The sequence below is a fragment of the Excalfactoria chinensis genome, chromosome 2 (assembly GCF_039878825.1).
Source record: "Excalfactoria chinensis isolate bCotChi1 chromosome 2, bCotChi1.hap2, whole genome shotgun sequence".
Taxonomy (NCBI): domain Eukaryota; kingdom Metazoa; phylum Chordata; class Aves; order Galliformes; family Phasianidae; genus Excalfactoria; species Excalfactoria chinensis.
In genome coordinates this window covers 44,082,186-44,097,351 of record NC_092826.1, presented here as the reverse complement: position 1 = coordinate 44,097,351, position 15,166 = coordinate 44,082,186, and the positions used below count along the sequence as shown (strand labels likewise).

General features: G+C 41.5%; 1 protein-coding gene across 8 annotated transcripts in view; it reads right to left on the bottom strand.

Annotated features, from left to right (window-relative positions):
* The window catches only part of OSBPL1A (oxysterol binding protein like 1A), a 73,315-nt gene that overhangs the window by 13,140 nt on the left and 45,009 nt on the right, over positions 1–15,166 (bottom strand). For 7 of the 8 annotated variants that reach the window (XM_072330638.1, XM_072330639.1, XM_072330641.1 and 4 more), the window contains 3 exons: positions 14,796–14,958; positions 6,215–6,371; positions 1,403–1,478 (listed from right to left, as the gene is read on the bottom strand). In XM_072330638.1, the coding sequence (XP_072186739.1) occupies positions 1,403–1,478; positions 6,215–6,371; positions 14,796–14,958 (396 nt within the window). The remainder of the gene's footprint in view (positions 1–1,402; positions 1,479–6,214; positions 6,372–14,795; positions 14,959–15,166) is intronic. The other variant, XM_072330645.1, reaches the window with a different exon arrangement.

Sequence of the window (15,166 nt, the reverse complement as noted above, 5' to 3'; positions counted from 1 at the left end):
AGCTGGGTAAGCCCTTCTGTGTTGACACATTAGGCTACTTTTACAACGAAAAGAAAACCAAACATCTAACGACTAGCTTCCTACTAACAAACACGTGAAGAAAGTGAGACTAAACAATACGGTATTAAGGGCCCTTTTGATGACTATGTTACATATACTCTTAAAATAGATATAGGCCACCTAATTCCTTAAACACATTATCTTTACTTTAGGCATATGAGCAGGCTGGGGAGAGGAGGAGATGACAGAGAGATGTGGCAGCACAGGAAAAACACAGGAATTTTGTATTCTGACATAAAGAAGGTTCTGTAACAGAAGTATCAGTTTTCAAGCTGCCTTCAGTAGCAAAGTAAAAGCACAGTATGGCCACTGACAACGTATGGAATAAACATCTCTGTTCTTAATCACAATAGCAGGATTCTTCTTTTCCTGTACACATTATGCAAGTCAAGCCTTCAATCAGTTCTTTGTGTTTTAGGGATATAATATTTCTCTGCTAGAGCCACTGTGACAAATCTCGAATGCTTCATAACAATTCAGGAGACCTGAGTCTGCTGACACAGCATTCCCTATCATTTCCATTTCTCACTGCTTGGTGTTGTGTGCTGTTCCTAAGTAAAGCAGGAGACAAAGAAGAGAACAGCAACGAAATGCTAGTGCCTTTTGGTAGGCTAACGTTACAGGATGCTGTAAGTTTATCAGTAAGTACTTTCAGCCTATTGGAGGATCTAGTGAAGAGTAGACCTCTTTCCAATTCACCCTTAGCTGGAAGCAGATTATGTGCCAATCAGCCAACCTCTGATCTGCCCACCATCTGGCCAGTAACACTGCTAGTACGGGGGGAGGTTGGAATACGAAGGGGACAGGGAGAAGAGCAAAGTAAAATAAATGAATTAATAATAAAAATAAAATATACATATATCCTTAAAAGTGGAAAAACAAATAAAAAAACCCAACCCTACTACCATAAAGTACTTTAAAGGTTAAATTTAAGTCTTAACCTTACCTAGTTGCAAAAGTAAAGCAGAAGTGGGTAAAAAAAACCAACAACCTACAAACAAATTCTTCTCCCCAACACATTCTCATTTAGGCATCAAATGAAACAGTAAAATGCTGGGTTGTTAGAGTTAGGGTAGCATAGTTAGGTTGAGATTGGCCTTGTTGATCTTGAAAGTCTTTCCCAACCTGAGCAGCTTTATGATTCTGTCAATAGTAACATTTGACCCCTCCCTAGAAGCACTCAAGGCCAGGCTGGCTGGGGCTGTGAGCAACCTGGTCTAGAGGGAGGTGTCCCTGCCTATAGCAGGGAGTTGGAGCCAGGTGATCTTAAAGGTGCCTTCCAACCCAAACCATTCTGTGATTCTATGATCAAATGATTTATCACGGCTTTCTGATTACTTACCATTCCAATGCATTTTCTTAAGATACTCCAAATACTGAAGTCATTTCTGGAGAACATTGGAGATGGCAAGCTTGTTCTGTAGAAAAAAATAAGGAAATAAGAGAATTAGTAACATAAGTTTTCCATTACTAACAATGATGGATAAACCCAAACACTTATCTTGGAAAGTAAGTTTTCCAAACCACGCTGTAAAGCCAAACCACCATTACCAAGTTATATAAAGTGCTGGGGAGCTTTCACCAATTCATCAATCATTTCACCAATCTCACTTAAGTTTTAATGTTCATAAGCTCATTTAAACTAAACTTTGTTTCATTTTAGTTTTATTTGCTCCAAATTAATACATGTAAAATTACAACCAAAGGGGAAACAATGGTCCTACTTTGAAGCCTATGAACTGTTTCACCTGCACACGAATCAATGTTGGTTTGTTGCGTTTTTTTTCCCAAAAACTTTCTGAAACATTCCCTTCATTTTGTATAAAAGCAACGGAAGAGAATCTCTCTTTATGAAAGACACTGTAGGTACATTCACTATGAGAAAACAGATACGGGACATAAATACATGAAAATACCACCGCTATTTATTTGGTTTACTTTACTAATCACCTGCACAGTGACCACAAAGAGCACTTGTTGCCCCAAATTAAAACAATCTCTCAGGGAAAACAAAACAAAAACAAAACACAACAGCAACAACACAGGAAATAAACAACCCGTAGAAAGAAAGAAACCACAAAACCGCCACCAACAAAAACCCAAACAGAAAAAACAGCTTCAGGAACGAGTCTTACACATTTAGTCTGTGCAACACAGTCTGTAATTATCAGCATTACGTGAAATAAAGTAGAGATTTTGTTTGGTTTTCATGCTGCTACTGACCAGCTCAACTATTAAGCCATTAGTGTAGAGAAAGAGATCAAGTCCCTTTGGCTACAGCAACACTAAAATCAAGTGTTTGGACTGTGAAGCTGGTACTGAGGAAAATCCTCGTTAGATAAGAATTACATACAGCTCACTCAAGCTGCATCAGCTATTTAATTTCAAAGATTAGCCAATTCTGCCAAGCTAGGCTGTTTGTTTCCGCTGCCCTATATGCTGTGTCACCACCCATACTTACCTGTTGCAAAAACACCTTTACCAAAGTTGATCCTTCAGCTCTATCAAAAAATAAAATCAAACCTGTGCCTGAACTCCTTAAGGTACTAAATTATGTTTCCTCTTACTTGTTAACAGCCTAACTGCCTGTGGCAGAGAGCATAAGTAGACTGGAGGATTTGCTTTAATTAATCAACCCAGTATCATCCATTCCCTATATGACAGATATCAGTACGTGGATTGAAACAGAGAATCTTGAATAACAATAAGTATAAAACACTTCTGTGGATGCTTTGATACAAATGTCCAGGAGAGGACAGTGTCCACCAAGCATTCAGTTGTATTTTCGTTTGTAGTCTTTACTGAATCTCCCTGTGTATCTGATAAAGAAGGAGGGTAGTAGAGCAGATAATTTTTAAGTAAGCCCTTCTGCACATAAAACACTAATGTACCATTAGTGCTTCATGCAATTCACATTTTTGTTGAAGTGAACACGTCATCCACTCAATTTGTTTAACTGCTTGGAAGCTGGCGTTCAAGTTCAAGCCATTCGTCCACATTTCTTTCTATGAGTGAGTGTAACAGCGCAAGCTTGTGATATTCAGCTCTTTCCTCCTTGTAGCACACGTGTACTGAAGCAACAGAACACTTTTAATCCACCAAGTCAGCTTCTGGGGGCAAGTAAGGACACGTGCAAAAATGACAGGCAGCCAAGACTTGAGGCCTACTAACCTTGACCCAGTCCCTGTGATTAAGGGAAAGGTTTGTGAATGCAAAAATTTCCTTCCAGATGTCAGTTTCAGAAACAGCTCAGGAAGTTAGTTTTAGCTGCAAGCGACAAAAACAGCTGCAGGAATTTCTTTGCAGTAGAACAGATAAAAAGTATTTGTCCAAAGCATTACCTTTAGCAGATTAACTACTACAGGAATCTTGCTGGGAAGGAGACATATGGTGTGAGCAAGGCCTGTTCAGCTTGCCCTCATGCAAGCCTGACTGAACAACCTGACTGCTCGCAAAGAGCAGAGCACAAACACAAATGAAAGGTTCTGGAAGGTTTCCCAAAGGGAAAACTAAGTGTTGAAACCCAGCAGTGAGAGGGAAACTGTAACAAATGGATGTCACACAGTGATGGGTACTACAGAACGTTTCTGTGTGAGGGTGTTTGTTGCTCGGCTGTTTCTTTGTTTGTTGTTGCTGTTGGTTTGTTTTTTATGCTTGGCTTAGATTAATTTCTTCGAGATATTTCTTTTTTTTTCTTTAATTATTCCAAGCTATTTAAAGTAGTAAACTCCTACCACTCAAACTCTCTCCCATGAAGTCTTCAAAAACTATGCAGTCCATTCCCAAATCAATCTAAAGCTACAAAGCACATCATCAACACTACCGCGGACACTCTATGACCAATCAGTAGCATGCAAGCTATTCTGATAAGACCTGACCTAGATAGCAAATTGTGAGTCAGAGCTAGGCCTTGGCATTTTAAGTTTCATTGGCTATTACTCACCTAGAAAGTTTAAAAGCTAAATAGTCTGATGAAAGTGAGGTTGTAACTGCCACCAACAGCACCCTTAGCAATACATCCAAAAAGCAAAGGTTTCATCCATCTGCACATCCTAACATGGTTACTTCTTTGAAGTTCCTTCCAGTGCTTGAAGGGAGCTTACAAGCAGGAGAGGGACCTTTACATGGTCTCACAGTGACAGGACAAGGGGGAGTGGCTTCAAACTAAAAGAGTGAAATTTAGATTAGAAGTTAGGAAGAAATTCTTCACTCAGAGGTTGGTGAGGCGCTGGCACAGCTGCCCATAGAAGCTGTGGTGCCCCATCCCTGGAGGTACTCACAGCCAGGTTGGATGGGGCCCTGGGCAGCTGAGCTGCTGGGGGGCAGCCCTACCCATGGCACAGGGTGGGACTGGGTGGGCTTTGAGGTCCCTTCCAACTTAAGCCATTCTATAATTCTATGAATCCAATGGATTTATTCCTACATCTCCTAAACAACAGCCAATCAAGAAAAAGCAGCTTCCAACTCCCTGCACAAAGCCCACGCCACTCAAGCAGAGAGAGGTGGACTACAGCTCAAGTTCTCTGTATGAAGGTAGGAAAACAGTTGTATTTATACAGACAGATAAGCAGTGCTGGGTACTTGTACATGCAACTCAAATGCAGCTGCAGCTCCTCTATTCATCTGACGAACTACTGGAAAGTACAAGGCAAAAGATTCTTATCAAGCCTCCAAGCAACTTGCTTCCAAGCAGTTAACAAAAGGAAGTTAAATAAAAAGAGTTAAATGTAAAACATTGGAAGCAGATGCTGGCAAAACATTCTGCTCTCTTCACCCTGCATGTCACAAAGTAGCTAAGGAGGCATCACAGATGATGCATATTTGACCAAATGAACTGTAAATTGACTCCTAAACCAAAACAGGCACAAATTGGAGCCACAAACTCCAGCTAGGTGACAGTCCTGGATTCAGAACTGCAGGCAGACACAGCAAGCCTTACCAGGACAAATACCACAGTCACCACAAGCCTCAGAAACAAGGCAAGAAACACTGTACAACTTCTATCCTGCGAGATGGCTCTTAAAACTCCTCAGAAAATGCATGTCAACATGCACTGTTTTTATGTTGATCATGAATTGCCTCCTTCCTCCTCACACTTTCAAAGGCAGTGAGTGCAATACAATAGTCCAAGTTCACCTGGTGCTTCCCCACCCCAGAATGCCTCTTCTGACTAGGAAAGGCACCTAATCAGGGCCATAAACAACACCCTAACAACACAACAGCAGAAAGCAGTATGCTCAGTCAGCTGCTTTACGTTATCTTTCCCAACCACCCTGTTACTCCACCCAAGACCTCATATGCCTTAGCCTGCCTGGTACAAGAGGGACGTAGATTCAGAGGTTGAACCTTGAGACACCAAGTCTCTGACATTCCCACATGCTTCAGCAGTCATGCAGTTTAACTGCTTACGATACCAAGTAATTAAAGCACGTCTTTGTTTCTCTAAAATTAAATTTTAATTCCCTGTTTTTTACAGAGATCTGGTGTCCTCATCATCGTTTGGCAGGTTCAAAACGCTTCCAAATTAATCTTTTTGAAACATACTGAAGCTTGACTTCATCTGCAGCACAAACACTATATTGCCCTCCGCTGAAACTTGAGAATCATGGTGTCTATTACAGCTCATTAACTCTAGACCTATTGTCCTCCTTTACAGGCAAGGAAACAAACAAAAATGGATCATTTGACAACACAAAATAAGCACATAAAACATAGATGAGACTTTTAGAATAAGACTCCCTTTGTTCACATTTAAGTTTCTGATAACAGGCTAGAAATATTTTTCATTCATTCCTAATACCAACAGAAGGATCGAGTGACTGGAAATTAAAGCAGCAATAAGAGGCATAGATCATTAAAGATGCACGAAGGAATTAAAGTCCACACGCACCTCAATAAGATCTATTCATTTTTTGCATAGCACATGATATTTTATTTTTACTTATTCAGACTAGATCAACAAAGAATAAGCTACAAAGTAAAACACTAGGCTTGGAAACACACTCTCTTCATAAAGTCTTAGAATAACGACTTCTCAATCATCCCTAGCAAAGTTTTAGAAGTTTTCCACAAATTATGTTTTTCAGAGATCCTGGAGGTCTTTCACTCTCCTTTCATATATGCTATAATACCTTAAGAACAGGCAATATCCTACCTGTGTTTTTTGATTCCGTTAGACATCGACTCTCCACTGCCACAAACCTTTTCTTCAGACATGCTTGAAGTTATTGTATCTTTGGAATCCATGCTGTCTTCTAGTGAGTACGCTGTTGTAGTTTCAAACCCACTTAATGATTTTTCAGATTCTGAATCTGCAAAAGAGCGGGTGCATGTTAATGAATCTACTGCCAGTGCTAGACTTCAGTCACTAACAGATCTTCTCTCCTCGTACAAAACTGAAACCTAAGTAGGCTCCTGTGTCCTGCTGACTGCATCCACTTGGTAAGTAACTAGTACTGTCACAGACTGCTACAGCTCTGTATCTAGAAATAGACTAAAGAGATGAACAAGAATAGAGAAGATTAAAAATCTTCAATCCAACAGAGCCATAACCTGATATTTTTATTAAATCAAAGCTACTACAACTTAAGGCAAATGCTAGTAGCTTACCTAACCAGCTCAACAGTCAAGTCCTGATGACCCCTTCTATATAAGATCTCAGTTTGGTCTAAACTCTTAGACGCTGCTTTTCAGCAACTTTCAATTTCCAGTTTCTTGAGCAAGTAACAAAGACCAAAAGGAGGTACTGTATGCAATGAAGATTACACTAGCCATGCAAGTCCCAACAATGATAAGCTCACCAATCAATAAGCTTTGTACTCTGGAAGGTAGGTTAATAGTACAATCCACATCACAGCTAAAACTGTGGATAACAGTACCACCTGACTTCCAACCAGTGTTTTGTTCAGATAGTGCTTAACCAGCTCTCAAGAAAAGATAGCCTTGCTCCAAATTCAAAACCAAAAAGTTTCCTGGCAAAACATCTTATTTTTGTTTCATGTTTTAGTCACTCAAGCTTGACAAGTTTGCCAAAGGATTATCCAAAGTACAAGTCCCAGGAAGCAATGGAACAGCTCTAGACAAGTGAAGATGCATCGGTTTTTACCTCATTTGGGAAACCTTTCAGCAGGAACCAGGTACAACAATGAATGGTAGACAGCCAGTGAGGTAGCAAGCCTCACTTCTGAGAAAAGCAAACCCAGATTGTAGTAGACATTGTTCCTGCAATGCACTTTTTCAAGCATATGTTACTGCTCTTGGCTGCAAATACCCAGAGAAATAATTGCAAAATTAGTCACTCTCTCATACGCTGATTCTAATTCAAACCCAGCAATCCAAAGCCACTGAAGCAGTCGTCCATCCAGAAGAGTCACAGCAGTCCATTGCCAGATGCTTTCCTGTTCTCTCTTAAAAACATACAGCTTCTCCAGAACATGTCAATTAAACTCTGCTTTGATGAAGGGGGCAGTGACAACATTTTCAGCAATCCCCACTATCAACACAAGCTACAGGATGTAAGAATGAAGCAAAGCCCTGCCAAAAAGGACCTGGTGAGAGGCAAGCTGGACATGAGCCCACAGTGTGCCCTCACAGCCCAAAAAGCCAACCATACCTTGGGCTGCATCAAATGAAGCATGGTCAGCATGTCAAGAGGTGATCCTGCCCCTCTGCTCTGTGCTGGTGAGGCCTCACCTGGAGTACTGAATCCAGATGTGTGGAGACCTCAGTGCAGGACAGACACAGACCTGCTGGGCCACAAAAATGATGCAAGGGATGGAGCACCTCTCCTATGAGGATAGGCTGAGAGATCTGGGGCTGTTCAGCCTGGACAAGAGAAGGCTCCAGGGAGACCTGATAGCAGGCTTTCAGTACCTAAAGAGGTACTCACATAAAATGAAGGGGACAGAGTCTTCAGCAGAGTCTGCTGCAACAGGACAAGGGAAACTGTTTTCAAACCTATAGAGGGAAGATTTAGTTGGATATAAGGAAGACATTTATTGCAATAAGGATGATGAAGCAGTGGAACACACTGCCCAGAGAGGTGGTGGATGCCCCAATGTCGGAGAAACGGAAGGTAAGGCTGAATGGGGTTCTGAGCAACCTGATTTAGCTGTAGGCGTCCCTCTTTGCTGCAGAGGAGTTGGAGTAGATTATCTTTAATGGTCCCTTCCAATTCAAACAATTCTACGATTTTATGAATATGCAGACCACAGAAAGGTCAAGAAAAGAACAAATTGTTAATCCATGGATGGGCTGTGCCACAACACCTCCACTGTCTCTAGAAAAGTTGAGATCTAAAAACATAAGGGAGGATCTTTGGTTTCATTAAAAACATCAATTCCTCTTCTCATCAAGTCAGTACTGAAATCAAGCCAGTTGCTAGGGAATGAAAAGAGCTGCCAGCTGGTGCTGAGGATATGCTAAAAAAGTGGACTGGCACTCCAGAAAATCTTCTCACAAGTTTCCGCAAATGTATCAATCTAGTTATATGCCAATTTATTACATAACACGGTGGGTACTGCCTATAAAAAGTAGGATAAGCAGATGATTTTTTACCTGCAGACAACTCTGTTACACAAAATAGAGATTTCTTCAGAGACTACAAGACCAGATATTCAGAAAAACATTGCTGCATATCCAAATATCAAAGAGGAAGAGACTCTTTAGCAGCGTAAGACAACTCGGTCCTCAGCATCCCAACCCACACTGTACAGCCAACATATGACAAATCTGTAAGCCCCTGGAAGTCAAGTCCAATGGAAATAACTGCTTAACTGTGACAGCAGTTATCGTAACAGAGAAACCCTAAAACATGAAGCAAACCCTGCAACATAACAGCAGTCTGCCTGCTGTGCAACACCTTTATTCTTCTGTACCATCAGGGGCCGGTGTCTACAACAGATCTAGGACCCCAGAGGCAGAAAGAACAAGATAGGTAAACTTCACCAGAATCACTGATCACACTGCAATACACCTCTCAGCATAAGGATTTTTCAACACTATATGTGTTCAGTTCTCCAAAATGCTGGCTTTATGTCACTGTGCCAAGGGAAAATTATGTCAAAATGACTGGACTCAGCACCTGCAGACCTCTCCAGAGCTGGACAATGACCAGACAGCCTTCTACAGGGCATGTGGCTTACCTAATAACAGCTGAGCATGATACATACAACAAATAACAGTAGAAGAATGAAACCAGACATCGATACAAGAAATTCTCTCTCTACAGATGCCTCTCCCATTTTTCTGAGAAATGTGTCTCATTGCAAAAATATGTCTACAGCAAGTCCTGCCACCAAAAATCTCCATTTCCAGTCCCTAAAATCTCAACTATCCACTTCAACCCAATGAGCTTAACAAGCCTTCGGAGCTCTCCTAGGTATCAAAGAAAGCCCAGTATTTTATTGAGTCTGATTCAACAGGCCACTCAGAGTTTTTTCCTGTGTACTTAGAGCTAACTCTTTTCTGAATTAAGATTTGCATACTCCCCCGTTACTGTAAAAAAAGATTTATATTCACAAGTTGCTACAGAGCAGCTGTCAAACAGATGACTAGGAGAAAACGAGATTTTTTTCTTTTTCTAGTGAACTGAAGGGGATGTGGGCTGTGAAGGTGGTGAGACAGAAGAAGACTCAGGATTCAGGAGCCAACGTTAAATGCTCTTCAAGACGAGAAAAGGCTGAATATGAAGATCTCCAGCTCAAAACCCAAATTGTCAGAGTAACTGCAAATGCACTGGCTACATTTTGCACAATTGGGAAAGCAAAGGAAAACAGAAACTTATGACTAAAGTCAAGGGGTCACCTTCAATTGCAAAAACTGGTCAGACTGCAGTTCCCGATGGAAGATTTGGACAATGCATTAGAAGAACAAATGCACTTGAGAAAGGCATTGTTTAACCACGGACAAGGTTCAACACAGACCCGGTGGTTGCCACTCTCTGAGATGCCTGAAATTATTCATTTAATTACCTTCAAGACAGAAAATCCGTGGCAATCGATACTCTCCCAGAGGTACACATTCAAAAATGACATTTGACAACGTACCCTAAATATGTAGGAAAGAGCTGTAAGTTCCCAAGCTTTAATGGTGATGATAATTGGAGATAAACTAAAACACGAATAGAACCAATCTACCACTTCTCATACCATTTAGGAGCTGTATTTATGAATCCAGCATCAATGAGTAGCATGTAGAAGAGCTGACACTGCACTACAAAAGGTTGGGTTTAATATAATCTACATTCGCAGGTAATAAGGGACAAGGCAATGTCAAGTATCTTTCCACTGCAGTCCATGTCCGTCTTAGCCTTTTTTTTTTTCCCTCACAGAATTACAGGGGCTGGAAGGAACCTCTAGAGATCATCTGCTCCAATCCCTCTGCCAAAGCAGGCTGCCTAGACCAGATTGCACAAGTCAGCATTCAGATAGGTCTTGAGTATCTCCAGAGAAGGAGACTTCACAATGCCTCTGGGCAGCCTGCTCCTGTGCTCCATCACCCTCACCATGAAGTTCTTACACACATTTTGTGTAGAACTTCCTGTGCTTCAGTTTGTGCCCGTTTCCCCTTGTTCTGTTGCCACACACCTCTGAAAAGAGTTGGGCCTTGTGTCTTTGCGTCCTGCACCTTAGATATTTATAGACATCGATCAGATTCCCTCTCAGTCTTCTTTTCTCAAGCCTGAACAGACCCAGGCTGCTCAGCCTCTCCTCACAGGAGAGATGCTCCACGCTCTTTATCACCTTTGTGGCCATCCACATAGATGCACTCTCTCCAAGGATCTCTGTCGTTTTTCTACCAGGAAGCCTAGAACTGGACACAGTACTCCAGGTGAAGCCCGATAAGGACAGAGTAGATAGGGAGCATCACCCCCCTTGACATGCTGGCCACACTCTTTTTAATGTGCCGCAGGATGCCATCGGCATTCCTGGCCACCAGGGCACACTGCCGGCTCACGGCTAAGCTGTTGTCCACCAGGACTCCCAGGTCCCTCTCTGCAGAGCGCATCTTCAGCAGGTCATCCCCCAGCCTGTACTGGTTCATGTGGTTATTCCTCCTCAGGCACAAGACTCTACATCTGCTTCTGTTAAACCTCATCTGGTTCCTATCTGCCCAGCTCTCCAGCCTGTCCGAGTCGCACAGTGCAGCAGCACAGCCTTCAGGGTGTCAGCCATTCCTCTCAGCTTTCTATTATCAGCACACCTGCTGAAGGTGGACACTATCCTCTCATCAAGGTCACTGATGAAGATGTTGAACAAGACTGGACCCAGCACCAACTCCTGGGGAATACTGCTAGATACAGGCCTCCAACTGGACTCTGTGCCACTAATCACAGCCCTCTGAGCTCTGTACTGCAGGTGGATTACACATTCATAGTCTGCCTTCATATGCTTCCTGAGGATTGTACACTTGAAGCTGAAACTTCTCCAACTCTCTAGAAGGTGCCACTAGTCTTTGTAAATTTTGCTGCTTGTTCAGTGCTTCTTTCCCTCCTCAGTCTGCCACAAACCTAGGAGAGTTTGGCACATGTTAACCACTCAAACCTGTAGCCAAGAGCTCCTGTGCTCCATGTGCTATTGACTACATATTTCCACCACTCCCAGGATGCTCAGATGACAGCACCAGGAAGCACTGTTAACTGACCTGTTAAACTCAGAGTTTGGATTAACAACACACTTGATGTTGCTGTTTTTAATACTGGATATTATGTTTTTGTAGTACAACATAACTCCCATTTCCTATGGGATGTATCTTTCACATTCAGTGTCTACTAAATTCTCTGCAAAGGGAGGGAAGGAGTTACTGTAACAGAAAGCACAGATATCAGTGTATCACTAAAGAGTGAAGAACAGAAAATAGCGAAGACTTCAGCAAATAAGCTACTGCAGTAAGCAGTCTTACCACACAATAAACATTTTCTTGACCCCGGTTTTGGAAAAGAAAGAGGGTATTTCTGAAATAGTGCCCACGGTTTCCACCAACAGACTTATCAGTGACCAGCTTAGTCTATGCCAGCATTAGCAAATAGCAAGCCTGAGCTGAAGCAGATCTGCACACCAAACAGATGGTGTTGAAGACTTGGCAATCAAACTAGCTACATTTCTGTTGGTTTTCTCTTCAGATTAGCTCCACTCTCCTACCATGGATTGAGTCTCTAATTGGAACTGGACTGTACCTTCTGATTCATCTTCATTCAGGAGTCCAGTTCATGCATTCAGACTGCTCTACAACATGAATCAGAGCTTGGTAAACGAGGACAAGTTTCTCCTGCTGTGAACATACTCTTTCTATTACACCCTATGTTCAAAAATGAGTTTGAAAATTGTTGTCTTGCTCTGAATTGTCACAGCCAGTGATACTTTTGTTGAGATAAAACAAGCAGAAAGCACACAGGAAATATTCTATTAAAGTAACAGCAGTGGCTCTTTCTTTCAATCTGGTAAGTCAAAGCTAAGGATTTGTTAGCTCAAAGTACAAGCTGACTTATGCAATGCTCTCACTTCTATAAACTCAATCATACAGTGGAGATTTAAAAATTCAGAGAACTAGAAAAACCAACAACAACATACCTAGAAAAAGGTGTCCTGACAACAGATATACTCTCAAAGTAGTAATATTTTGCCACTGACAGACATTGTAACTTGTCGTGTTGCTCTGTTAAAACACACTGCTGTTCATTGAATCTCTCCTACAAAGCAGTAGGATGATTCATAGTGTGTTTATCCAAAATGAATAGACATTTGCAAGAGATTTTGCAAAATTTTTGAAGACGCAAAGTCCAAATACCTTAGACTTTCTTTTTTCCTTCTGACAATTGAGTCCATTGTTCCCTGCTAGGAAAACATTGCCATATCCCATCCCATTAGCTCAAACAAGGAGATCCATATCCCTTAAATCTGAGTCAGCACCGTATGTCCCCTGACCTGTCTGTTCTCACTGTACTGTTGTCCTTACAGTCTTTCTGGCTGAGCCTCCACAGACATGGCAGAAAAGTAAGAGGGTTAGAAAAGTATTAACAGAATCCCAGTGAAAACAAACAAGGAAACAGTGCACAACATGCCCCAAATCACTCCTTTTGCACTGATAGTCGAAGTCATAAGACACATCCAGCAGCCAGGAAACCGTGTCACATTCCCCCTTCCCTAGCCTATAAAAATCAGAGTACCCCTCCCCCAAACATGTGCCCTCAGAGACATAGAGGACCCAAATTGCTGCAAAGCACTGCATGTGAGCAGCTCAGAGAAGAGAGACTAACGTTAAGTCTGATGAGGTTGACAGACAGTGAAGAAAGTGAGCTGTCCTGGAAAATTATTTAAATTGCAATCAAGATGAATTATGTCAAATAACTTCTCCCGAAGTAGCAAGAATTGACATGTATATATACACACACACATGCTCAATATAACATATATATGTATAAATATGTGTAAGTAAAGGTTTCACAGCTATGTGACTATTTTCAGTGTGATTTGTTTGCACCTTCAAGCAGTAAAAACACTTCTCAACCAGAGAGCCAGTTTTGGACACTTACATTCAAGAGGACAGTGTTGGGTTATTTAGGACAGGTACAGAATAACAGATCACTAAAAGCTGAGCTTCTCTCACATACAGAAAGCAAGCCTGTCTGGAGAGACTACATTCCAACAGCACCATATAAACAAGTATTTTCTGCTTTGCTGCAACAAGCTCAGAGCCTGAGGCCTTCCAGCAGAATTGTTCTTTTGGTTCTGGTTGAAGAACCTGTTCCTAGCGTTCTTCAATCTCTTCTCCTTGCTGAAGGCTTGATATACTTCTCACTCTGCCAAGGAGCAGCCTGTTGTTAATTCACTGAATTCCTGTGCATTACTTGAGACACACTAAGCATAGACTCCATACTTTGCCTGGTTCTATTCTCTGCTTATTTAAGCTGTGCACTTCAGAAAAGCCATCAAAGACTGGGAAGGCTGCTTTTCTCATCTGTCAGAAGCATCAGACAGTTGAACTTGGGGAAAAGTAAACCCTGATCACGCTTCCTTGTGAAATATGCCATCCCAATATAATTATCTACTACGTTTAGACTATGTTAACCATCAAGGTCTTCAAGATCCTTCACAGTTGTAAAAGAGCTGTGCATTGTGGGATTAACCAGTTAGAGTTATTACTGAGCTGCATTGCTATGGAGAGGCTGTACATAATGCAACTCAGAATTTACCAAAAACCTTATTTGCATGTTCTGCACACAAAATACAAAACATCACTGAATAGACAGAAGATATTTCCAAATGCACAAAAGATACTGATTCGCGATCTTCTTCCGTCTGTGACACTTAAGGTATACAGAAGGGAAATAAAACAAGCCTCTCTTAACTTCGTTAGTGGATTTTCACTTAGGAACAAAAGAAAAAAGAAACACCACCGCAGAGAAAAGCAAGTCATAAGCTTCCAGATACAGTTACATACCCTAAAATAGGAGTCACATATTTTGCTATTTAAAAAAAGGGTGTAGACACCCGAGAAATCAGATCTATAATAACAGTCCTGAATTTTGTAGCTTTCTGTCATGCTCAGATGAAACGATGCAATTCTACAGGTGAACTTGGGAAACATTTTAGAGGCATGCTCAGAGCTCACAAAGCATTCTCCTTAAAACACACAGTAGAAAGACAAAGATCTCACATAAAGCGAGACTGCTCTCCCCACCCCTCCAATGCAATCACCATGCACATGCCGGCTACACATCGGACATCATTACTTACCTGAAACAGCATCATAGAACTGCTCCTCACTGATGATGCTGAGAGGAGGAGATCCCTTAACCAGAGACTGCTCTAGTTCATGGTGCTCAGTAGCTAGTGTCTCTAATGCTTCTGACAAGATCTTGTTTTTCTCCTGCTCATGCTCCAGTTTCAAATTCCTCACCTATAAGTAGATACATGTATGAATAAGATCTCATCTCTCTGGAGAATGCGTAGCTGAAAGCTATACAGAAAATAGACTGATAAATAAGTAACTGGTTCAAAGGCAAACAGCTGGAACTGAAGCCACACAGATTAATGAGAATATTACAATATTACTGTGACCACAGCATGGTCACAGCATTTTTCAGTAGCTGAGCAAACTGTCAGGT